Source organism: Diabrotica virgifera, chromosome 6, assembly GCF_917563875.1.
Source record: "Diabrotica virgifera virgifera chromosome 6, PGI_DIABVI_V3a".
NCBI lineage: Eukaryota > Metazoa > Arthropoda > Insecta > Coleoptera > Chrysomelidae > Diabrotica > Diabrotica virgifera.
In genome coordinates, this window is record NC_065448.1 from 200,343,920 (window position 1) to 200,370,793 (window position 26,874).

At 35.6% G+C, this 26,874-nt stretch overlaps 1 protein-coding gene across 2 annotated transcripts in view; it reads right to left on the reverse strand.

The window, feature by feature from the left end:
* Positions 1-26,874, reverse strand: part of LOC126886626 (pickpocket protein 28-like) — a 46,018-nt gene that overhangs the window by 2,855 nt on the left and 16,289 nt on the right. The window contains exons 4-7 of one of the 2 annotated variants that reach the window (XM_050653619.1): positions 25,102-25,247; positions 21,202-21,403; positions 4,660-4,713; positions 3,261-3,477 (exon numbers count right to left, since the gene is read on the reverse strand). In XM_050653619.1, the coding sequence (XP_050509576.1) occupies positions 3,261-3,477; positions 4,660-4,713; positions 21,202-21,403; positions 25,102-25,247 (619 nt within the window). The remainder of the gene's footprint in view (positions 1-3,260; positions 3,478-4,659; positions 4,714-21,201; positions 21,404-25,101; positions 25,248-26,874) is intronic. The other variant, XM_050653620.1, reaches the window with a different exon arrangement.

Sequence of the window (26,874 nt, forward strand, 5' to 3'; positions counted from 1 at the left end):
TTATTGGCGATAATTCTGGCTATATTTTTTTTATTAACTGATGCTTTAAATAGATTAGTTATTAGTTATTGTTGTGGAGAACCATTTCCTCAGGTTCTTTAACCATAATATTCTTCTTCTCCAGATAAACATGTTTTTTCTATAAAGACTTAATAAAAGTTAACTTGGTAAAAAAACATAAAATCCTTTATAAAAGGTGTATTTGTTAAAATCCCTATACAGGGCTACATCAAGAACAGAACTAGTTTTTAATCGGTTGACCGATCATCATTAGTGTTTTCCTAAAATGTGTATAACCTGATAAAATGATGCAAAGTATTTAAAATTTTGACTACGATTTTAAAAGTTATAGGTTATACTCACTCAGAATCCAACATGCTAACCACCAAAGTAAAAAATATTTGGGTAAAAACCCTTTACAAATAATCCGTCAAAGGAACATAGAAAAATGATGTGAATTTAAATATGGATGTTTAAAATATCCAATGTTTCCTGCTCTAGGTACCATTGAGCTCGAATTTGACTTGTTCACATCATGGCTGTATGGTAGCAAGTGACTTTGATAGCGGAAATTGTGAATGATGACATGACAGAAATGACAGTTCCACAGAAAGTTAAAATTTCCCTGTTAGTTTTGTGATATTTATTGTAAAGTTTGTTAAATTATGAACAATAAAAACAGTCGCTCCCACTGTGGTAAATCATCTGTTACACTGAAAATAACCTTGATGTAAAAGTTAGAATGTTTGCGTGAAAGAGATAGGCAAACCACATTACACGTTATAACGAAAACTTGATGAACGTTACTAAGTCCTCTTATGTGAACATCTAGGGCTTAGAAAAGCAATTTTGTGTTGATTTCAAGTTATCGATTTTATTCGAATGATTGGAAGTTGTTACAGTATGTGGAAGTTAAATAAAATATCACAATAGGGTGACAGAGGTGTAGAACTGTCTCATAAACTGGAAGGGATGTATAAGACCAGCTCAGATTCATGCGATCATTTCCCAAGGCCCCTGCAGGCTACCTAATCAGAACTCTAAGGTTTCGACAAAACAGACCGTCATATGATATAGTTAACCATAGGGGAGTGGGTTGATCGTTAGAGGTTTATGAGATTATAATGAAAATGTGACATGAACGGGACCCAGAAAGAGTAGAGAGACTATTAAGTTTAGTTAAAGTGTGAATAGATGGGGTGAAAATAGTCATAGAAAAATTATGGATGAAATTTAGAGATGGAGATCTATGTGGGTGATGATAGCAGATGTTAGTTTGTATGTGTATCATAGGATAGATGATAGTAGTTAATGGATAGAGATGTATAAGGAAGGAAATCATTATAGATTGCGCTAAATGAACTGTAAATGTGACTGTAGGAAAGTGAAGGAACTAGTAAAGAGGTGGAAAGTAATATTGTAATTAAGAAAGAAGTTAAGAAAAGAGTTGTCGATGAAGTGGATGGAAGTCCCGGTTGAACGAAACGTGGCGGTTGACACAGTTTGGACTTTTTTTGTTTTTCCTTGACTATTTCTAGGTCCTCGTACAAGTCCAACTTTAAGAAGTCTTTCTGTGGGATGTTGCCTAGAAGAGAGACGTCATCTGGGATATTCAGAGTATGATTTTCTCTTTAAGATGTTGTGAAAAAGTAGAGGTGTTCTCTCTTTTGGTGTGTTCAAGAGAGCGAGAAGCAAGTGACTTGGTAAAACAAATGCGAATTAGGATTAAATGATTTGCTGATGAGTCATTCCACCAAACTATTTAAAAAAAACTATATATTCTGTTTTTAGACCACTCTTACCCTCCTGCAATGTAAGAGCATCTATTACTTAACACCCCATCTGCCACACCAACTATTGTAAATAATGATAGTGCAAGTAACAATGATAATGTTGTAATTCCGAAAGTAATTTCATTCATATCTTTAGCATTCTTTAGAGAGATTACGGCAAAACTCACACAAATTGTAAAAAAAAAACAGGTAAATCTCAAAATTTTATATTATTTTATATTATTACATATTTTCAAGTATGAAATGTAGATCACCAAAGGAGCTGATGTTTGATGTAGTTTACAGTATACCATGTATTGAGTGTGACAAACAATATATTGGCCAAACCACTAGACGAGTTAAAGATCGTATTACCTCTTATAAAAATGATTTCAGATTATATCCAGGGATGCTCATTTTAGTGTTAATAAAATTGTTCTTTCATTTAGATTACAACAAAATGGTTCTTTTTAGAATCACAACTTGTTTTTAAATGTTGAATGCATCTATTCGTTTCAAGAAATTTTAATAAATAATATTATATTGTTTGTTACTAGCGATTAAAATTTCAGTTGATTTGCGTCATAAATGCGATCCTATGGCATAAAAACATCGACATTATTAATACATTAATCAAAATAACTATGCCGCTTCATTTTTAACTTCAAATATTTCGAAAAATAATGACTTTATTGTTACGAATTAAGAGTATATTATTTACATAGAAAGCATTAGAGAATCGAAAAATTGCACTAACATTGTAATTCCGCCAGCGTTGTAGAGTTTTGGAAGGGTCTACCATTTACTTTCCCCTGCTGTACGCCTCGTGTAGTAGCCAAAAACGTTTATTTAACATAATTAAGTAGGGTGTATAGTACCTACACTTTCTGCCAAGTATGACAAGGATATGGCAAATAGTTTTAATGTACGTGGTACAATTATTTTTTAAATTTTTAAATAAAACAGCAAACAACCTTTAACTCAGTAAGGAGCTAGATTTTATTTAAGTGATAAATCTTAGTATTTTGAGCCCAGAAATCTACAGTTTAAATATATCTCCAATAAAAAAAAGTTTAAGGTTTTAAAATTACCATTTTATATAATTATTTTATATTATAAATAATTAAACTTTAAAACTTAAACTTTTTTATAGCAGATGTCGCTAGGGCATCCCTGCCATTTCATTCGTTGCAATCCATGACTGCACTCCATGACAGTATTATCCTGGTTCATTCAGAGAGAAGAGCATATGTATCTCCTGATGAGGGGCTAAGAAGTTTCGAAACCGGTAGAGTACTAATTTGCCGCCCGAGCATACGGGATGTGAATTATAAATTGTAAGATTCACTCATCTTCCTACAGTCTCAGAATCCGTATGGCTTGAAGTTGAAATGAACGAAATTGAAAATGTTTATTTATTTTTATATTTCCAATTATTAATTAAATACCCTGTATATCTAGACAATTAAGTGTTTAGCTGTAGCTTACTTGGCATATAAAATCCCACACATCCACAGTAGTATAAAGTAAAGTTTGTAAGGCACTCTATTTTACAATTTCTAATGGTGTAAATTTTGAAAAAGTGCAACTCTTTTTCGTAAGAAAAATAACAATTTCTTCTAGCTACATCATAACTCTTGAGAGTGTTTGAAGTTGTTATCATAGTCGGCGTAACACCAGCAATAACTATCTCATTATCCGGTACCTAAAAAAAAATTAAAACTCAACTATCGATGGATGCTGATAGACAAGAGCATTTAGAACAAAAAATACCGGAATAAATCAATTATTTTTTAATACAACAAATATCGACTTGCAACTTTCTGCATTGTGTTCAGGATGATGCCAGGAGCAAAGTCTACAATAAAAAAATGAGTGAAAATTTATAATTGCATTTACAATGCATAAGATGCATTAAAAAGTGTATAAACATATCAAAATCAACTTTTGTTACCTGGGGATATTTGGGGTCGCTGAACATGAATGCGCTATCAGTACCGACTGTGGACATACGGGTAACTGCTAAATCACGTCATTTGAAGTTTGGAGAGTTTTCGTCATTAAGCTGATGCAAATTCAGGTTTTTTTTTGGGGTCGATGAACATGAGTACGCCATCAAAACGGATCCACGGAGGACCTGGTGTCCAGGGTCACTGCTAAGTCACGTCATCTGGAGTTTCGAGGGCTTTCGGCACTTAATTGATGCAAACAGATTATTCGGGGGATTTTTGGGACTGCTTAACACGAATACGCCATCAGAACCGACCCTCAGAGCATCTTGTGCCCAGGGAGACTGATATGTACGTCATATTCTGGATATGATACATTCCAACACTAAATTGGTGCAAACAGAGTACTCGGGGATTTTTAGCAACCCCAAAAACATCTGGGAAATCTGTTTACATCAATTAAGTGACGAAAACCTTCGAAACTCCAGAAGAAGACGTGCCTCAGCAATTACCCTGGGAACCAGGTGCTCTGGAGGTCGTTTCTAATAATGTATTCTTGTTCAGCGAGTAATCTACGTATTTGAATCAATTTAGTATCGAATCCCTTAAAACTCCAGATGACATGCCCTAGCAGTAACCGTTTGAACCAGATGGTTTGGGAGTCGGTTCTGATGGAATAATCATGTTCAGCGACCCCAAAAACCCCCGAGTAAAAAAATCTGGATATTAATATACAGTGATTCTGTCAATTTTGGATGCACTTTATGCACTGTAAATGCAATTTTGCATTTCCACTAATTTTTCTATTATAGAGTTTTTCCTAAAGTCATGCGTCATCCCGAATGCAATGCAAAAAGTTGTAAGTCGATAGGTCGTAAATGCCCTGGTCTATTATGAACTTCGGGTTCGACTATATTAACTAAAAAAATATAACCTACTCTGAAGTATCCCTGACTTAACAAAGGCAATCTTGATGGAAGGTGAAGTAAAACCTACAAAGGAAGTTATATTATATTGTAGCAATTTTACGTATTAAATACATTTTATTAAAGAAATAAATCAATACAGTTCGAAGTTTTACATCCGAAGAACTAAAGGGTTCTACTACTGGGACCATGTTCTGGTAACAACCCGAATTCGTGCTTTCTAAACATGCAAAGCAAACGAAAAATGAATTATTATTAGAAGAAGACGAGGAGGAATCTATGACTACATTTCACTACCTGTCTATCCATCTTTACACGTGGAATGAAAAGTTCGTAGTCTGATACATAAATGACACTTCTAGTATTAAATCAATATGATTTTTAGTCAAAAAAATGCTGTAAAAATTTGACTGCTATCTAACTGTTAATTTATGAGATAAATATAGTATATATTATACAGGGTATCCCGAAAAGATTGGTCATAAATTATACCACAGATTCTGGGGTCAAAAATAGGTTAATTGAACCTCACTTACCTATATTCAATAGTGCAAACAAAAAAAGTTACAGCACTTTCAAGTTACAAAATGAAAATCAATTTTTTTTTTCATATATCGAAAACTCTTAGAGATTTTTCATTGAAAATGGACATGTGGCATTCTTATGGCAGCAGCATCTTAAATAAAAATTAAAATGAAATTTGTGTACCCCATAAAAATTTTATGGGGGTTTTGTTCCCTTAAACCCCCCAAACTTTTGTGTACGTTCCAATTTAATTATTAGTGTGGCACCGTTAGTTAAACACACTGTTTTAAAAACATTTTTGTCTAGTAGGACTTTTTCGATAAGCCAGTGTTTATCGAGATATTTTGAATATTTATCGAATCCACCACCTATTTGTATATGGTTAAGTACGATTATAGAGACCTGTTAATAATCTTAAAATGTATTTATAATTTACATTTTTAGGTATATTTTGAAAACGAAACCACATCTCGATAAAAGGTGGCTTATCAAAACAAGACTAAGAGGCAAAAAAGTTTTGAAAACACTGTGTTTAACTAATGGTACCACAATAATAGTTTAATTGGAACGTACACAAACATTTAAGGGGTTTAAAGGAACAAAACTCCCATTAAATTTTTATGTAAATATATTAAAAAAGAAGCCGCATTTCGATAAAAACTCGCTTATCGAAAAAATACTAAGAGGCAAAAAGTTTTAAAAACGTTGTTTTTAGCTAATGGTACCACAATAATGAATTAATTGGAACGTACACAAAAGTTTAGGGGGATTTAAGACAAATCTTACTATAACTTTGTTTTAAGATGATCCTGCCATAAGAACGATACATGTCCATTTTCAATAAAAAATCTTTAATAGTTTTCGATATATTGAAAAAGATCGATTTTCATTTTGTAACTTCAAAGGGCTGTAACTTTTTTATTATTTAAATAAATTTTTTTTTGTTAAAACAGAGGAGATATCAGAATTAAAAGCTTAATTTATTAGATGAGAAATACTTGCAACAAATCTAAATTTTTAGCATATTTTAAAATCTTATGTTTATGGTATATTGGATAAATAAATAATATTTTTAACATTTATATGACATTGAGTGTGTTTAATTTCCTTGTTTTGTCCTGGATGGAGTAAGCAAACTAGAGATACCAGAAGCCACAAACCAAAGGTAAAGCATCAAAAATAAAATAGCACTGAGAATAAAGTTGATTAGAAAATTAAATTTAAATTTGGTTTTGTTTTACATAAGCAGTAATTAAAATAATTGAGTAATTAATTAAATTAAGAATTTGCTGATCAATCTCATAAAAGAGAGAAATACAGAGCATAACAATATATTGTGCATGAATATTTGGGTATGAGAAAGCTCTGTGAAAAGTGAATGCCGCGAGAGCACAGCTCACAATCGATCAAAAACAACAACAAATTGATGATTCTGAGAAATGTTTGAAGCTCTTCAATCGTAATAAAACCGATTTTTTTCGTCGATATATTACAATGGATGAAACGTGGCTCCATAATTTCACACCGGAGTCCAATCAAGAGTCTGCTGAGTGGACTGCACGTGATAAACCGACTCCAAAGCGTGGAAAGACGCAACAGTCGGCTGGCAAGGTTATGGCGTCAGTATTTTAGGATGAACATGGTATAATATTTATCGATTATCTTGAAGAGGGAAAAACCATTAACAGCGACTATTAAATTGCGTTATTGGAGCGTTTGAAGGACGAAATCGCGAAAAAAAAACGGCCCCATTTGAAAAAAATGAAAGTGCTATTTCATTAAGACGACGCACCGTGTCACAAACCAAAGAAAACGATGGTAAAATTTCATGAATTGGGCTTCAAACGGCTTCCGCAGCCACCGTATTCACCATATATGGCTTCCAGCGACTACCACCTGTACGCTGACCTCAAGAAAATGCTCGCTGGAAAGAAATTTAGCACCAATGAAGAGGTAATCGTCGAAACTGAGGCTTATTTTGAGGCTAAAGACAAATTGTATTATAAAAATGGTATTGAAAAGTTGTATAACCGCTATAATTGTTGTATCGTTCTCGAAGGTAACTATATTGAATAATAAAATCAAATTTTATCAAAAACAAATTTCTTTCTGTGTTAGCATACGAACTTTTCAGCTCAAAGATTAGGTAAAAATTCCAACGAATCTTGGTTTCCTGTACCCAGATAGAAATATAGCCTATAAAAAAGTGAAAATGATGGTGTATGTCAGAAGTTTATAGACTCAGTAGAAGCACAGTTGTAGCTAATAAAAAGTAGATTATCATTCGTCAAATTCCAAATCGAATATTTCAACGTGACGTAATAAAAAAATGAAGCACTTTTCGGAAAAAAGTTATCTAAACTTTTTTAAAGTGTTAATCTGTAAATTATATCGGTTCAAAATGCTTATTTTTGAAACGGCTGTAGTTGAATGGGCTTGAACGAGTCTCTAATCATTATTGTATGCAAATGTTAAATAGCCATATTTTAACCAATTTTTGTCTTACAGAAAAACAAAAATTCCAAATAATTCAAAAAACAAAATCCATATTTTTTACTCTTTGAGATTTTTAGTATCACTAATAATTTGTACGTTATTTAAAAAAAACAGGCATTTTTTCCAAAATTAAAAAAAATACTTTAAAACTAATTTTTTTTAAATAAGCACTTTGAACCGATGAAACTTACAGATCATATTTTCCTACATAAGAACTGGTGAAGCTTTAACGAGTAATTTCATTTGGGATGCTAATTAGGGGGTGATTTGCACGACTTTTTTAACATTCACAAACTTGTTTAATTGATATGTTATAGAAACTTTCTTAAAACAACAAAAATAAAGCTTTTTTATGCTTTAAAAAAGTTGTAACAAGTTTTCTCCGAAAAGGGCTTCATGTTTTCGTTATTTCACTTGGTTAGATTTCATTTGGTTATTTGGTTAGTGTTGTTATGGATGTACAGACTTATTACATACACAATTTCTTTCACTTTTTTTTCGTGTGAATTTGATGGCCTTGGCCGAACCAATTAGCCAGTCATTTTGTTATTTTAAAAACAAACAATTTTTTTAATCAGAGTTCGACTTATTTCGTATGCTTTAAATGATGACGCACGGGTAAAGATTCGCGGACTCAACTGTAATGCTCATTTAAAGATGGAGTTACTACAAATAAAATGGTATCTTTGGATGGTGAACTGATTGTAAAAAAGCAATAGTTTTAAGTACCTGGGATCGGTATTACAGAGTAAAGGAGAAATAGATGGAGATGCATGCAGTAGATTTAGGGCTGGATGGATGAAGTGGAAGGAAGCGAGTGGTGTGCTGTGTGACAGGAAAATTCCATTGAAGTTGAAGGGAAAATTCTATAAAACAGCCATAAGGCCGGCTATGATATACGGAACTGAATGTTGTGCAGTGAAAAAGAAAGAGGAACAACGAATGCATGTGGCGGAAATAAGAATGCTTAGATGGATGAGTGGAGTGACAAAAAAGGATAAAATTAAAAATGAATATATTAGGGTCTAGGTGTGGCACCAATTGATGCCAAAATGAGAAGGCATAGGTTGAGATGGTTTGGTGATGTTCAACGACGAGACGTTAATCACCCAATACGAAGAAATGCTGAAGAGCAGATTCCTGGAAGGAGTAGGAGAGGAAGACCAAAGAAGACGTGGGGGGAGACGATTAGGCAGGACATGTTGGTAAAGGGGATTAATATTGATATGACTAAAGATAGAATAGGGAACTTGCATAAAATTTTAAATTCGAAAAAAATGTTATAAATCACAACGGAACATAATTTAAAACATGTATCAAAGATAAAAAAGTTTTGTTTGGCTTTCGTTTGGCCCCTAAAGACGATTAAAAATTCAAATTATACGAGCCAGCCCAAAACGCGTCGTGACGTCATCTATTTATATGTTTCCATTCTTTAAACAAAGTAAACATAATTTTAAATTAGACGTTATAAACGTCAGTAGAAAATACAGTTATGTGACGTTACAAGTGTTTGATTGTTTGAACTATTCATAGAAAACTTATACTTGTACACAATGGTTTTATTTTCCGTAGTAAACCTTCTTTCCTTTCCTTCAATAACTATATCAAACTCCAATGTCAACAAACTGGTATATATTATTACAATGAAATACGATAAATGTTAATAGAATATAAATATTTTTCCTTTATTCCGCGACGCGGTATTCCCCCAAGTAGTTGGAGGCCAAGAAACTAAAGAAGAAGAAGAAGATTATACCTAATTATAACCATAAACGAAACCATATAGTTAAACTGTGTGACGTGACGGGTCTTTTGAACTATTTTAAAATACAGAAGACTTTAAATTTGTACTTCTAAGGTATTATGAGTATTTGAAGAGTAAAATTTTGGAAATTTCATTTTTATACAAAAATGAACATTATTATGTAATAAAAAAAATGTGCAAGTTCCCTATTGGGTGAAGAAATGCAATTAGGGAAGCCGACCCCGCATAGGGATAAGGCAAATGATGATGATGTTTATTTTTTATTAATTATTTTTTTTACTACGAAGACATAAACCCTATCACTCTTTATAGGCTGTATTTTGCTAAGAATATTTTTTTCGATAAACTACCTTTATGAGTTAAGTATTTGCGAAAAACCGTCAAAAAACTTTTTTTTTGTTAAAAATGAAATATTCACTCGCAATTAACTCGAAAATTATTGACTTAGTAAAAAAACTCTATGGAACAAAAGTTGCTTAGAATTAGTAAGTTTGTCCACTTCCGGACTTATTTTGAACATATGTTTTTCACCCCCGAGAAGGGGTGGTACTCCCCCTATTGCGAAAGCACACATCGGAACAATATCACTGGCATGTTAGCTTGTGTATGCCAAATTTCATGCCAATCCAAGCGGTTCTTTAACATTCGGAGTAAAAACCGTGAGCAAAAATGAACTATCATATTACACTAAGCATTAAAATTAACGCACCACCTTAAAAACGGGACATGTTTGATGTCTCGTATTTCCTAAACCTGTTGTCCGATTTTAGTGATTTTTTTAATGTGTTATAGCTTTATTCTTTAAGAATGTAATAATATTATTGCCAAACAGATTAGTGTCATTGTATACCGGGTGCAGGGCCCCCGCTACCATAAGTGCAAAGTGTGTAATGCACACGGGCGCCATCCTTTAGGGGCGCAAAAATTGAGGATCAAAAATTGCAAAATATTTAAAAAAAAAATCAAAAAGCAAAAATTAATTTTAAAATAAAAGTTGAGAAATTAAATAGAATCAGTTTTACTTTGTTTGGATGACATTATTAGTCTTTCTATAGATATAAAATAAAAAATCCTGCTATAAAAATAACAAACACCCATTCCGTAGATAAAATTGTAGATAAGAAATACCTAACTAAGCCCTGATTTCGTGGAAAAATTCTAAACATGTAAGTAGTAGTGTGTGGGCGGTAATTCTATCTCATCTATAAGCCAACGATTGTGTGACACTCAAATGATGAATCGACAATATTTGCGTATATTAGCGTACACATCAAATAACTAATTAGACCGGCCTGTATCGTCGTCCCCGTTAGCAAAATTATTTCGATTCGATTTTTTTGCAAATTACTCAAAATGAGGTCTTTATAACAAATCCAGAGAGCCAGGCGATGCCTTGGTCGAAAAATTATTAAAACAAATTCACAAAAATAATTTTTTTCATTCGAACCAATTTTTTTAGATCGCTTGGGTCATTCTGAGTAAAAAATTCCTCTTGTCATTTTTCACTAAAATTGATTGTTGTCGAGTTATACGCGATTTCAACTTAAAAAATGCGAAAATGACCATTTTTAAGGCTTAATAACTCGATTAAAAATCATTAATATGAGAGTCAAAAAGCGACGAAGTCAAAGTTTAAAACCCCTCCTTCAAGATCCTGAAGAAATTTTTGTCATTATTTTATTACGAAGCTGTTGTTTTTAATTATTAACAATTAGCGCTATAGCCCAAGCTGTATCGTTGCCCCCGTTAGCGAAATTATTTCGATGGTTTTTTTTTGCAAAAACTTACTCAAAAATAGGTCTTTATAACAAATCCACAGGGTTCCAGGCGGTACCTTGGTCGAAAAATTGTTTAAACAACTTTTTTAAACAAATTCACAAAAATAATTTTTTCACTTCGAACAATTTTTTTAGATAATTTGGGTTATTCTGAGCAAAAAAGGTCTCTAGTGATTTTTCTCTAAAATTGATTGTTGTCGAGTTACGTATATGATCATTTTTTCGCATTTTTCAAATCTTAAATCGCGTATAACTCGACAACAATCAATCTTAGAGAAAAATGAAAAGGAACCATTTTTACTCAGAATGACCATAGTTATCTAAAAAAAATTTGTTCAAAATGAAAAATTTTCTTTTGTGAATTTGTTTAAAAAAAATTGTTTAAACAATTTTTCGACCACAGCACCGCCTGGTACCCTGTGGATTTGTTATAAGTATTATGCCTATTATGGTAAGTCCCGTCTAAAGGTACGTTTTTACTGGCGCGGCTCGCTCGTTTAATCGCTGAAAGATCGTCGCTGAACAGGGTTGCCAGATTGGGGTATTTTCCCACAATTTTTTGGTAATTTGAAACCGTCTAGGGAAATTAAATTTGCGAATGTACATAGAACTGTATATTATACTCTCATATAATCGAAGACGATAGGACATATGAATTATTTCCAGGGCCTCTGTTAATAAGTAGTATAATTTTGGTTTACTCTTCTTTACATATAACTACTAATTCATTAAAATGTGCCAAAAATTTAAATTTGGGAGATTTGAGCTTCAATTTGAGGGAATTTCAGAATTTGAGGGAATTTCAGTTTCTAAGTGGGAGATTTATAAAATCACATCTGGCAACTCTGTAGCTGAACAGTGAATGCGGTGTATCTGATTGTGCGTGTGGTTGTGTGGATTGTAGGAGCCGTTTTGACTGAAGCGTCTATAACCTTTGTACCCAGGGGCAGCAAGTGTCGATTTTTGGTGACTGCTCTGAGAGTATGAGAGCAGACAAAATCGTAGACACTGGGCGGTTATAGTGGCGTATTTCGTTGACGGTCAGACAAACAGACAGTCATGAAACCGGAAATATATATTTGTTCTCGTATTGCTGAGCCGCGTCGAATAATATATCACTTGTACTATTCCGACGACTTTAAAACAGTACTTTCGGTCGAATTGCTAAAACCGGAAGTCCTAGGTGAAATTTCCCACTTTTATTACCATCGTTGGGTCATAAGCTTTCATTCGACATCTCATTTGCCATTATACCTAGTGCCATGGCGAAGGAGTTATTTTCACAGACGGACAGATAGTCAGAAAACCGGAAGTATACATTTGCTCTCGTGTTTCTAAGGTGAGTCGAATAATATATTGCTTATATTATTATTCCGGCGACTTTAAAACAGTACTCCCGGTCGCCTTTCTAAAACCGGAAGTCCTGGGTCAAGTTTCTCACCTTTAGTACCATCCTTGAATCATAAGCTTTCGTTCGACATCTCATCTGTCATTCTACCTAGTGGAATGACGGAGGAGTTATTTTCATGGACGACGAACAGACAGTCATGAAACCAGAAGTAGGTATATATTTGTTCTCATCTTGCTATAGCGCGTCGAATATTACATCGCTTGTACTATTGACTTTAAAATAGTACTTGCGGTTGCATTTCTAAAAGCGGAAGTCTTAGGTCAAATTTTCTCACCTGTAGTAGTATACTTGGATCATAAGCTTTCATTGGACACCTCATTTTCATTCTACCTGGTATAATGAGGAGTTATGTTTACGGACGGACGGACAGACGACAGACGGACAATATTAATATTATTATTCAAAGAAAACAATTATTGTTAAAATACATGCGAGCAGAGGAAATAGAGGATGAAGAAAGAATTATCCAATGCTACAAGATTAGAAAAACATGCAATATTTAAAAGAAGACATGAAGAAGGATACTTAAAAATTGTGATAAACAACCATTGATTAGGAAATTATGAAATGATACATACTTATAAAAACAAGCTTCACTTCACAAAAATTTCTCAAATAAAAAACTCCGAAACACGCACCGCCAACAAATCACACAAGCAGTATACCGCAATCAATGCTCAGATTCAGCGACGATCTTTCAGCGATTAACGAGCCAGCCGCTGCAGTAAAAACGTACCTTAATGGACAAAATTTGAAAATCGCGTTACTCTGGGTTCGCCATCCACAAAAAGGTGGGATGTTGTGAGGTGAGCAAAAATGTTCTCGGGTTAAGTCTAAACCCTCTATGTGTGACAAGATGGTCCAGCAGAATTGATTCAATAAAGCCCCTTAAACTTTATTTAATTAAGATTTGTTATGGTGTTATTTGTTCCTATTTTGCTTTATTTGCACCTACCTACCTACCTTCAAAAAAAAATAAATAAAAAAAATTATCAAAATGCCTTAAGGGGCGCCAAAATCATTTTTTGCACACAGGCGCCAGTAGTTCTTACGGGGGCCCTGACCGGGTGTAACAATGATAGTGTGTTTTTTCTAGCGTATTATATCTGTTTATATTCTAGAGTATATAAAATATTGAAATTAAAACTCAACTGTAGCCTTAGGCTTTCTTAACATTTTGCTTTTTGATTCATTCGCTTATGTTAGATAATGAAAAAGTTAAGTACTTTAACAACTAGCAACGTTCTTCATCAATACAGGGTGTTTCTTAATAAGTGCGACAAACTTTAAGGGGTAATTATGCATGAAAAAATAATGAACGTTTGCTTTATAAAAATATGTCCGCAAATACTTCGTTTCCGAGATACGGGATGTTGAATTTTTTCTTACAAACTGACGATTTATTTATTGCTCTAAAACTGGTTGAGATGTGTAAATGAAATTTGGTAGGTTTTAAGAAGTAGTTATTGCTTATTTTTTGGCATACAATTGGGAATGTTATATTCACCATTGACGTGCATACGGGTAATATGACCGGGTACTTACTTACTTTCCGTGTCCGGAACTCCAACAACTTTAAATTCTGTATTTCCAATGGTTGGCCACATAGATGGCCCTTTCATTTGCTATAATTAAGTCTTGTTCTGTGCAGGTCTCTCTCATCTCTGTGCATGATAGTAGATGCCGGCTGGTCTGAACCGCCCCACAGTCGCAGGTATCGTCCTCCTGGTATCCCCATTTTTTCAGGTTACTCTAGCACAACGTGAAACGCCGGTTCTTAGTCTGTTTAGCGCTTTCCAAGTCGGATACGGTAAATTGTGTCCAGCAGCCATTTCCTCCGAGGGAGGAAAATGTGTCGCGGTAGCTGACGCTTGCCATAGGTGTATTCGGCGCGTCTCTGGCGCTTCGGGGATGGATCTTGATGTTTTCAGGAAGCTTTTCCGAGATCTTAGTCTGCTTGGCTGAGTTTGGTGGTCATATAAGGGGTGTCTTCGGTCCGTCTCCTGCTTTTTCCGTTCTACCTCTGACGTGACCTTCCTCCTGATAGGTGGTGGAGCAATTCCAGCAATGGGGTATACCTCTTCGATAGGTGTCGGTTTCAGGCAACCCGATATTATACGGACCGTTTCATTTAGAGCCACGTCGACGTTCTTTGCGTGAGCGGAGTTTGCCCATACTGGTGCTCCAAACTCCGCGGCCGAAAAACATAATGCCAAGGCAGAAGTGCGGAGAGTGTGTGGTTGTGCTCCCCATTTTGTATTAGTTAGTTTGCGGATGATATTATTTCTGGCACTTACTTTCTTCTTGACATCTTGACAGTGGTATCGGTAAGACAGAGTTCTATCCAGACGGACGGCAATGTATTTTGGCGTCTTGTTGTGTTCCAGCATCTGACCACGCCATTCCACCTCCAGCGACCTTCGGGCATGCTTGTTTCTCAGGTGGAAAGCACATACCTGGGTTTTTGTGGGATTGGGTTTCAGATGGTTTTTATCATAGTATAGAGCTAAGTCTCCCAGGGCATCTGTCAGTTTCACTTCGACTTCATTGAAGGTTCTTCCCTGAGCTGCCACCGCTGTATCATCAGCGTAAATAAATTGCCTTGTTTGTTGGTGTATGGGTTGGTCGTTGGTGTATATGTTGTATAAAATCGGCGCGAGGACACTTCCCTGTGGTAGCCCATTTTTTTGGTCCCTCCACCGACTGTTCTTGGACTGGAGCGTTACGTAGAAGCGTCTATTCTGGAGGAGACATTTCACTAACCTTGTTAGTCGGAAATCCTTTGTAGTTTCGTAGAGTTTTGCGAGTAGCCGTTGATGGTTAACTGTATCATAGGCGGCAGTTAGGTCTATGAACGCTACTCCTGTTATTTCCTTCCGTTCAAAACCATCTTCAATATGTTGGGTGAGATTAAGAATTTGACTGCAGCAGCACTTTCCGGGCCTGAATCCTGCTTGTTCTGGAATAATTTTAGTCTCCACATATTCTGCGATCCGGTTCAGTATCATTCTTTCAAAGGCCTTGAAAAGGTGGCACAAGAGAGATACAGGTCTAAAACTCTTTGTATCCGCCGAATCCTTCCCTGGTTTTAAGAGGGCTACCACTCTAGCTTTTCTCCAGATTTTGGGGATTTGTAATGTACGGATGCAGCAATTCATCATTTTTACGAGCCACTCTACGGTTTTTAGTCCAAAGTTCTTTATTTGCTCTGTTCGTATGTCGTCCAGGCCAGCCGCTTTATTATCTTTCATTTGATGGATCGCGCCTCTCATCTCCTCTAGACAAAAAGAGGTACCTAGAACATCTCTTTCTTCGTCGATATTCCGTTGAGCTCTCACCTTGTTCTTTCTTGATGTCGTCTTACCGTTCATTAGAAGATGATGGGCTATCTGATCGGGTGTGACTTCTGTCATGTTGACTGCCGGAGCAGCGGGATCGTTGCCAAGATTCCGAATCAGCTTCCAGGCACGTCTGCTGTTTTGTTTCATGTCCAGACTCGTGACCAGCTTGCACCACCTTTCCGTTCTGTTGGCGGATATCGCATGTAACATTTCCTCCCCAGCCTAAATTGTCGCTTCCGAGAAAGGGTCTTCTTCATATAGCTGTTCGTATCTTTTAAGTAGGGGTTTAGATTCCTCATTGAGCCCCGCTATGTACTCAGTTCGACAACCTCTAGGGATAAATTTCCGTGATACTTGCTTTACGATTTCTACAAATTTATCGTATGAATCAGGGCAAGGTTCTAGCTGGGAAACTTCTTGATCCAATGTTTCAGAGAATTTTTCCCATTTTGCTTTAGTCAAGTTGAACCTTCTCTTGAAAGGAACAATTTCGTATCTGATTGCCGCGTTGGAAAGACAAATTATTGGTCTGTGCTGTGTCTTTGGGTGGGCGCTTCCAACGATTTTTGTCACCTGGTCTCCAATTCTGTCGCTGACAAATATATTGTCTGGGTTGTAACCTCTGCGCCATCTTCCGCTGTTGAACGACGCAGGCTGCTTTGGATCGTGAATAAGTTTTAGGTTCATGCTTTCAACCCATTTTTCTAGTTCTTCGCCATTGGAATCTGTTTCGTTGTAACCCCACGCGACACTGTGACAGTTGAAGTCACCCAGTACGAATTTGATTTGCTGTGATTGAAACTTATTCGGTTCCTCAAAAGCAAAGTCAGCGTTTGGTGGTTTGTAGATTGACGTTACTGTACAGGAGTTTATCTCCACTGTGAGGATCTCGATGTCATTTTGATCTGTTAGAAATGTGGATGCTACGTCGATATCTGGTCTGACGAAGACTGCGCTACCATATTGGTCGTGTGGCCTCTCCAGTATGAGCTTCATACCCCGAATCCTTGGTCTGCGGCTTGCAGTACCTCTATGGGTTTCTTGAACCAGTAGAACATCGACACCATGTTCTCTGCACATATTAGACAATAGGTCTTCTTTATCTGCTGATAGTCCTTCAATATTAATTGAGGTCGTCATCAAAAATGGCCTTGATAAAGACCGTTTTGATTTTGATTGCATCTGTGTTGTTGGTGCACCGGTGTTGAAAGGATTAGCCGACATTACTCGTTTCCAGGGGACGCTCGATTGTATTCACAAGTGACCACAATCTACGTGGAGGCTCCTTTCATGTCCCCCTATGACCGGGTAATATGACAAGTATGCACGCCAATGGTGAATATAAAATTCTTAATTGTATGTCAAAAAATGCGCAATAACTACCTCTTAAAACCTACTTAATTTCATTTGCATATCCCAACTGGTTTTAGAGCGATAAATAAATCGTCAGTTTGTAAGAAACAATTCAACATCCCGTATCTCAGAAACGAAGCATTTGCTGACATATGTTTATAATGCAAACGATCATTATTTTTTCATGCAGAATTACCCCTTAAAGTTTGTCGCACTTATTTAGAAACACCACCCTGTATTGATGAATAACGTTGCTAGTTGTTAAAGTACATAACTTTTTTTATCCAACATAAGTGAATGCATCAAAAAGCAAAATGTTAAGAAAGCCTAAGGCTACAGTCTACAGTTGAGTTTTAATTTCAATATCCACAGAGAACGGCAGTTCTCACCAGTGGCGCACAACACCCCTACAAGCGACACTATATATACACGAAATTTTCGATTTTCTAAACCTGACTGAATGGAAAATTGGGCCACATCCCATCTTAAAGTTTAGGAAAAGACTCGTCCATCCATATGTTACTTCTCCATTTAGGTCCAAGGGTGCGGAATTTACGGCCCTTCCCATTTAAAGCCTGTTTTTCGTTCTCGTCCCCAAAACTCCCAAAAATTTCAAAAATTTAAGCCCGACCTTTGCGGCTTCTGATAGCATAGATCATTACCTTTTCAACGCATGTTCAATTTTGAAAATCGGTTGCACCATCCAAAAGTTATCGAGCTCAGAAATATGACTCAATTTTTATTTAAAAAATGGAAAATGTTTGTGGATATGTATGTTTGTATGTATGTATGTGGAAAAGTTAAACCGATCTGAATTTTTTTTTCTGTGTTTCAAGAGGGTGTGAGGGCCGATTCAGAACCGGTCTAATTTTTGACTTCTGACTACCCGTAAGTTAGCTAGAGGACTAAGTAGATACAAAATAGCATATTTTTTGGGCGTATATATCTTAGGTTCAAGGAAAGACAGGAAAACCGAAAATACACCAAATCAATAGAGTTGAGTTAAGCTTTCAAATGGCGCCTAAGCGATCAAGCTGAGACATACGCATTGCTCAACATAGCCAAAAAATTGAAAAATTAAATTTTGAAAATTTTGGTTTTTCGACAATTACTCAAAATTTCAACCTACGAATTGCGCCAATAACTGAGCGTTTGTAGAAGGACTCAGGACGCGTCTAACGGTGTATACCTTATATCTGGGAAAATTCGAATTTTTAAGTTATAGGGTTAATAGTATGATCAAATCTATTTCTTTTGGGAAAAACGGTTTTTCAAGCTCAATAATTCCTGTAATACGTTCAGTTATCATAATCGATCTTGGATGCATCAGATACTACTTGTCAATACGTTTCAAATTCATGTTTAGTGATCAACATCAGGTAAGCCGTTCAGAAGTTATAGAGCTCCAAAGGTATAATTAGTCCAGGAACTGAAATTTTTCACTTCGCAATTTTTACAGAATGGATACATTTGTTTAAAAATTTGACAATAAGTAGTGGATAGTCCAAGGATCAAAATCTATATGATGCCGAAAGACGCTTTTACCATGGGGTGGTTGCCACCTCATCTCGAGGGTGGAATTTTTTTTTTTTTATTTTGACCGCAAATGCTGGTAAAAATATTAATTATAAACAAAAAATGTTCATTATACATTTTTTTTGATAAAATTAATAGTTTTCGATTTATTAGTTATCGAAGCTGTTAGTTTTATATCGGAAAAATTACCAGATAACGGCAGTTCTCGCCAGTGGCGCAGAAATACACCCCCCTACAGGCGACACTATTATATACACGAAATTTTCAATTTTATAAATCTGACTGAATTGAAAATTGTGCCAACTCCCATCTTCAAGTTCAGAAAAAGACTCACCCATTCATAAGTCAACCATCCATTTTGGTCCAAGGGTGTCGATTTTACGGCCCTTCCTATTTAGGGTCTGTTTTTCGTTCTGGTCCCCAAAACTCCCAAAAACTTCGAAAATTTAAGTCCAACCTTTGCGGTTTCTAATAGAACTGATCATTACCTTTCCAACGCATGTCTAATTTTGAAAATCGGTTATACCATTCAAAAGTTATAGAGCTTAGAAATGTGACTCAATTTTTATTTAAAAAAGGGAAAATGTTTGTGGATATGTATGTATGTGTGTTTGAAAGTTAAACCGATTTGATATTTTTTCTCTGTATTTAAAGAGGGGGTCAGGGCCAATTTACAACCGGTGTAGTTTGTGACTTTTGACCACCCATAAGCCAGCTATAGGACTTTGTAGGTACAAAACGGCATATTTTTTGGGGATATATATATTCGGATCAAGAAGAGGCATGAGAACCGCAAATATATCAAATCAATAGTGTTGACTTAAGCTTTCAAATGGTGTCCAAGCCGTCAGGATCAGACATACACACGGCTCAGTATAGCCGAAAAACTGAAAAACTAAACTTTGAAAATTTTGGTTTTTCGACAATTACTCAACATTTCAACGTACGAATTGTGCCAATAACTTAGCGTTTGTATAAGGACTCAAGACGAATCTAACGATGTCTACCTCATATCCGGGAAAATTCGAATTTTTAGGTTATAGGCTTCATAAATATGATAAAATCTATTTTCTGTGGGAAAAACGGTTTCGAAAGCTAAATAATTCCTGTACCTAATAGCTCAGTTATCATACTTGACCTTAGATCCATCAGATACTACTGGTCAATACGTTTCAAACTCATGTTTACTGATCAAAATCGGTTAAGCCGTTTAGAGAAGTTATTAAGATACAAAAGTATAATCCAATTAACGATTATTCCCCAAATGGTTTATGAGTTGTAGTGGTTACGACGCTAAATTTGATCTGGCAACGGGCAATCCGACTTCATTTACCGGCCATCTCAATATATCTTTTTCTCAATCTATTTCGAATAGAAAAAAATCTAGTGTACATTCGATGGACACTAGATGATTTGGGAGATAATGCAACAAAGGTGACCATTTATAAAGCTTGACGTGTAATAGAGGAACATTGCATTCAACTTCATACATTTAATTTATAAATAACTTTGAAAAACTCCTGATACAAGAATAAAAAACCGCTAAACGCCGTAAAAATGAGTGGCGCATAAAATATTCCAGCTACAAAAGATCTGATATGAATGTTACGTGGCGCGAAAATGGATTTTCATTTGATGCAAAACAAAATTCTAGTTTTATTTTAAAAGATTTTTCCATAATATTTGCTAAATTTGAAGTAAACGCGCCACAAAAGAGTTTCAAAATTCAAACTGTATCAAAGTTACTCTTTTGTGGCGCGTTTACTTCAAATTTAGCAAATATTATGGAAAAATCTTTTAAAATAAAACTAGAATTTTGTTTTGCATCAAATGAAAATCCATTTTGGCGCCACGTAACATTCATATCAGATCTTTTGTAGCTGGAATATTTTATGCGCCACTCATTTTTACGGCGTTTAGCGGTTTTTTATTCTTGTTTTATATACGCTAGAATATTCCACAGGGTGTTCCAAACTTTGAGGAAAAAACACACTATCATTGTTACACCCGGTATACAATGACACTTATCTGTTTAGCAACAATATTATTACATCGTTATTGTTGAAGAACAAAGCTATAACATATTTAAAAAATCACTAAAATCTCACAACAGGTTTAGGAAATACGAGACATCAAACATGTCCCATTTTTAAGGTGGTGCGTTAATTTTAATGCTTAGTGTATAACAATCCTTTGCCATGAACAGTTTACATTTTTAGGTTAAAACTCTGTAATAAATCAAAATTTTGATTTATTTCACTGTGTCTTACTTTAATTTTTGCTACTAAATATAACAATTAGTTTTAGTTTATTTTCAGTTTTTTGAAAAATCGTGACTTTACTTACTTTATAACCTTGAACTCCTAATTTGCAACTTGCATCAATATCTTCTGTAGTCGACCTAAAATCTATTGACAAGCCATTTTGAAGTCCAGCAAAGAGCGCCCTTCTAGGATATGTGTGTTTATCTAAATGTTCAGCATAACCAGTTTCTATAGTCCAATCATTATTAGTTTTATTAGCGTTGTGAAAATTTGAATTAGATACACTAAAAATAAAATGATTTGTTCTGAAGCTATTTCTTTGTGGCATCTTATGCAATTTACTATTTTAAGTATGTACTTGGGAAATAAGACACAATTTAAGTTGGAAATTAAAGTTATTGACGTTTTGACTTCCACTTCGGGAATCGTTATCGAAGTACACAATATTAATAAATTAAACAAATTTTAAAAAGACTAAGTTTTCACTCTAATGGCATATAAAACAACATAATGCTATTCTTCATCCCACCAGAATGAAAACAATGGGAACCTTCTCTGGTTACACCTCCGAGGCTTCTACAATTTGCAAGCCATAACGGATGCTGAGACTAAGGAAGATGAGGGAATTTTACAATTTATAATTCACGTCCCATCTGCTCAGCGCGGTAAAGTTCCAACGAGAATGGTTCCCTTCATACTCCAATCAGAGTAAATGTAAATCAAAAATGAATAACCTTTTTCAATTTCGTTGCAAAAGGAAAATAGAGACAAACCATATTCTAGTCCAATCAGAGAGTGCAGCAAGCACCTCTACCGGTTTCGAAACTTATTAGTCTCTCATCAGGAGGCACCTATGCTGCTCTCTCTGATCCAACCAAAACAAACCCCCAGCGTGCAGTCCCGAATTGCAACGAACGAAATGGCATAGATGCCCTAGCGGCAACTGCTAGCAAAACGACTAAGTTTTCACTCTAATGGCATATAAAACAACATAATGCTATTCTACATCCCACCATAATGAAAAGAATGAGAACCTTAGTCTCAGCATCCGCATGGCTTGTAAATTGTAGAAGCCTTGGAGGTGTAACCAGAGAAGGTCCCCATTGTTTTCATTCTGGTGAGATGTAGAACAGCATTATGTTGTTTTATGTGCCATTAGAGTGAAAACTTAGTCTTTTTGCTAGCAGTTGCCGCTAGGGCATCTATGCCATTTCGTTCGCTGCAATCCGGCACTGCACGCTGGGGGTTTGTTTTGGTTGGATCAGAGAGAGCAGCATATGTACCTCCTGATGAGAGACTAATAAGTTTCTAAACCGGTAGAGGTGCTTGCTGTACTCCCTGATTGGACTAGGATATGGTTCGGCTGTATTTTCGTTTTGCAACGAAATTGAAAATGGTTATTTATTTTTGATTTACATTTACTCTGATTGGAGTATGAAGGGAACCATTCTCGTTGGAACTTTACCGCGCTGAGCAGATGGGACGTGAATTGTAAATTGTAGAATTCCATCATCTTCCTTAGTCTCAGCATCCGTATGGCTTGCAAATTGTAGAAGCCTCGGAGTTGTAACCAGAGAAGTTTCCCATTTTTTTTCATTCTGGTGGGATGTAGAATAGCATTATGTTGTTTTATATGCCATTAGAGTGAAAACTTAGTCTTTTTGCTAGCAGTTGCCGCTAGGGCATCTATGTCATTTCGTTCGTTGCAATTCGGGACTGCACGCTGGGGGTTTGTTTGGGTTGGATCAGAGAGAGCAGCATAGGTGCCTCCTGATGAGAGACTAATAAGTTTCGAAACCGGTAGAGGTGCTTGCTGCACTCTCTGATTGGACTAGAATATGGTTCGGCTGTATTTTCGTTTTGCAACGAAATTGAAAATGGTTATTCATTTTTGATTTACATTTACTCTGATTGGAGTATGAAGGGAACCATTCTCGTTGGAACTTTACCGCGCTGAGCAGGTGGGACGTGAATTGTAAATTGTAGAATTCCGTCATCTTCCTTAGTCTCAGCATCCGTATGGCTTGCAAATTGTAGAAGCCTCGGAGTTGTAACCAGAGAAGGTTCCCATTGTTTTCATCATGTTGTTTTATATGCCATTAGAGTGAAAACTTAGTCTTTTTGCTAGCAGTTGCCGCTAGGGCATATATGCCATTTCGCTCGTTGCAATCCGGGACTGCACGCTGGGGTTTTGTTTTGGTTGGATCAGAGAGAGCAGCATAGGTGCCTCCTGATGAGAGACTAATAAGTTTCGAAACCGGTAGAGGTGCTTGCTGCACTCTCTGATTGGACTAGAATATGGTTTGGCTGTATTTTCGTTTTGCAACGAAAGTGAAAATGGTTATTCATTTTTAATCAAATTTTGTTTATGTTCATCATCATCATCACGTAGCGCTACAACCCTGGGTGGGTCCTGGATGACTGTACAACTTTCTTCCAATTTCTTCGGTCTTCCATCAACCTAGGGTCAAAAAAATGGAATGTTAATTTTCCGGAGATCTGCTTGTATATTATCTCTCAATCGCATTCTGGGACGTCCGACTGGTCTTTTGCCTGTAGGAATCCCCTCCCATACCAGTCTTATACTTATAAGTCTCTCGTTATGAAGTCTGTGCACGTGGCTTGCCCATCTTAGTCGCTGTGATTTAATTTCTTGGACAATATCGGTGTCATTGTAGAGTTCTTTTAATTCGAAGTTGGTTCTGATCCTATACTGGTTTGTGTTAATGTCGTGGTCCGAAAATTTTTTTAAGTGTTTTTCGTTCAAAACGTTTCAGCTTTTCTTCGTTCCATTTGGTCATGGTCCACGTTTCGCAACCATATGTTAGTACAGGTCTGACGATGGATTTATAGATTTTTATCTTGGAACTTCTTGTAAGATTTTTTGATTTTATAAGCTTATCCAGTGCGAATAGACATCGATTTGCCGATTGGATTCTGTCTTTTATTTCTTCAGTAGCATCGTTGTCAGCTGTGATTACGGCCCCCAGATACTTAAAACGTTGTACTCTTTCGAAATTGAAGGTGTTGACCGTCACATTTTGTCCTATCCTGTGTCTGTGTGTATTTATACACATATGTATATTTCGTCTTCTCTTCATTAATCCTCAGCTCTACTTCACTTGTTGCTCTCCTTCCACCTTGTTGAAAATGCCTTTTATGGATAGGATGGAGTCTCCAACGAGATCAACGTCATCTGCGTATGCTAGTAATAGCTTGGGATCTTGAACCTATAGCAGTTCTGTTTTTATTTCGGCCAACCTCATGGCTTTCTCTAATACAAGGTTGTTTATGTTGCTTGATAAAAAAATTCTTCTAACAATTTAATTTAATCTGACTCATTCATATGGAAAATTCAGACATATATTATACATTTTACTTAACTATATTATGCATTGACTTATTGATCGTGGTATTTTATTCTATTTATTTCCTCTTTTAATATGGGTGTCAGGGTGTCCACATCCTATTGCATTCTACCGAGGAATTTGCGCACAATTGGTTTCATTTAGCATAATTAGAGCCGCTTCTTTAATTTTTCTCTTTTTACCATCTGATTCTTTCAGGACTAGACTTGAATCTGACCACTGAACTCTATGTTCATTGCCACATGCGTGTGTACATTTGAGATCTATCAAATTCTCAATTTAATAATACAAGATTGATGTTCACTTATTTTAATGTTTAATGGTATTGATGTTTCACCTAAATAAAAATGTTCGCATTAACAAGGTATTTTATGAATACAAAGCTTTGTTCTTTCTTGTTCATTGTTAGGTTTAGTTTTAGATAAAATATATCTCAATGTGTTTTTTTTATTTCCAACTTAAATTCTGGCTTATTTTCCAAGTAAAATAGTAAATTGCATAAAATAATTTATTGCAAAAATATTTTATTATATATAAAGTGAACAACTTTTATTTACAATTTAAACCGTAAATTGTTATTACATTCACGTACTTACGTATTACATCATACTTACACAATATCTTTAAAGAGATCAGATTTGTCCAAAATATTAAACGAATAACATATTCCATCATCAGTAATAATTGGATCAAATACTGCACGACAGTCAACGGACTGGCCCATATAGGAACACCTATTCAAAGGACTTTTGCAGTTTACCTAGAATAAATTGGTATAAGTAAAATTCATTAACCTAATAACTCTCCCGTTAAATACAAATCACACCTCTGCTCAAACAGTATTACAACTTAAAAAAAAATTAAAAACAGTTTTATTGCACTAACAGTTTAATAAAACTACAAATTTGTATCTCAAAAAGTGTTACTAGACAAGGAGAAATCGGCGGGTTCGTTGGAAAAAATATTCCCATGAGATTTTTTTGCATCATCACATTCGTGAAACATCCTAGAATTAGGTTCAAGAAGTCGCCCACGCAAAAAGTGGTCCAAACTTTTTTGAACAATTTTTTTTTGTTCAAATTGCAAAAACCAATATTTTTGGCCCGGACAAATTTTTTTTTAGATTTTTTGGACCATTCTGGACAAAAAAGATCTCTTATAGTTTTTCTCTAAAGTTGATGGTTTTCGAGTTATAATAGATTTCAAGGATTAATAAATCGCTTAAAATTTATTATTATGAATATCAGAAAGTGACTAAATCAAAGTTTAAACCGCTGCTACAAGATCCTGAACAAATTTTTGTCATTATTTTATTACTAAGCTATTATTTTTAATAAAACTAGAAAAATAGACGGATTCGTTTTGATTTAAATCTGTCTCCTGCCATCCCCTGATAGCGCTATTTCTAGGTCTACCTGTTATCAAGGAGGCTATGCAAGAAGACAAATTTACATCAAAACTTCCGTAGTTCTCGGTATACAATAAAACTATGTATACCGGAGTATGATTGTTACACCCAGTATACATGGCAGGCATGTCCTTGTATAGTATCTCTATCCAGAGCTCCACGAGATCGAACACATACTACCAACGTGAAAAGAGACTTAAGGGCATTAAAACAAATGAACAGAACGAACTCCGAATATTCAGCAAGAATACTTATTTCTGAAATCACACATGCGCTGAAAGAAATGAAATCAGGTAAAGCACCTGGCTTTGATGGTATCCATCCAGAGTTCTTGATACACAGTGGTGCATACACGAAACAGTGGCTTGCAATGTTCTTTAATGATATACTTCAGTCAGGTAACATTCCTTTCTCACTTAAGCGAACAAAGATAATTGCAATTCCGAAACCGGGCAAATCAAACAATAAGCCAGAAAACTACCGCCCCGTAGCTCTACTCAGCATGGTATATAAACTATTAGAAAAGCTTCTTCTCAACAGAATTAGTCACAGGATACTAGAAAATGTCCCCATTGAACAAGCTGGCTTCCGCCCTCATCGAAGCTGTACGGACCAAGTGCTGTCATTAACAACTTTTATAGAAGCTAGTTTTCAAAAGAAACAAAAGACAGCAACAGTATTTATAGATCTAACAGCAGCATATGATACTGTTTGGAGACAGGGATTAATATATAAACTGGCCCGCATTATCCCCTGCAGAAAGATAATTAACCTCATTGACAACATGCTGACCAACAGAGCCTTCCAGGTTATAATGGGAAAGGAGACGAGTAGACAGATGAAACTTAACAATGGTCTTCCACAGGGTTCTGTCCTTGCCCCTTTACTTTTCAGCCTCTATATTGCTGACATGCCTGAAACCGAATCTCGGAAGTTTGGATATGCTGACGACTGGACCCTTGCAACAAGCCACCAATCT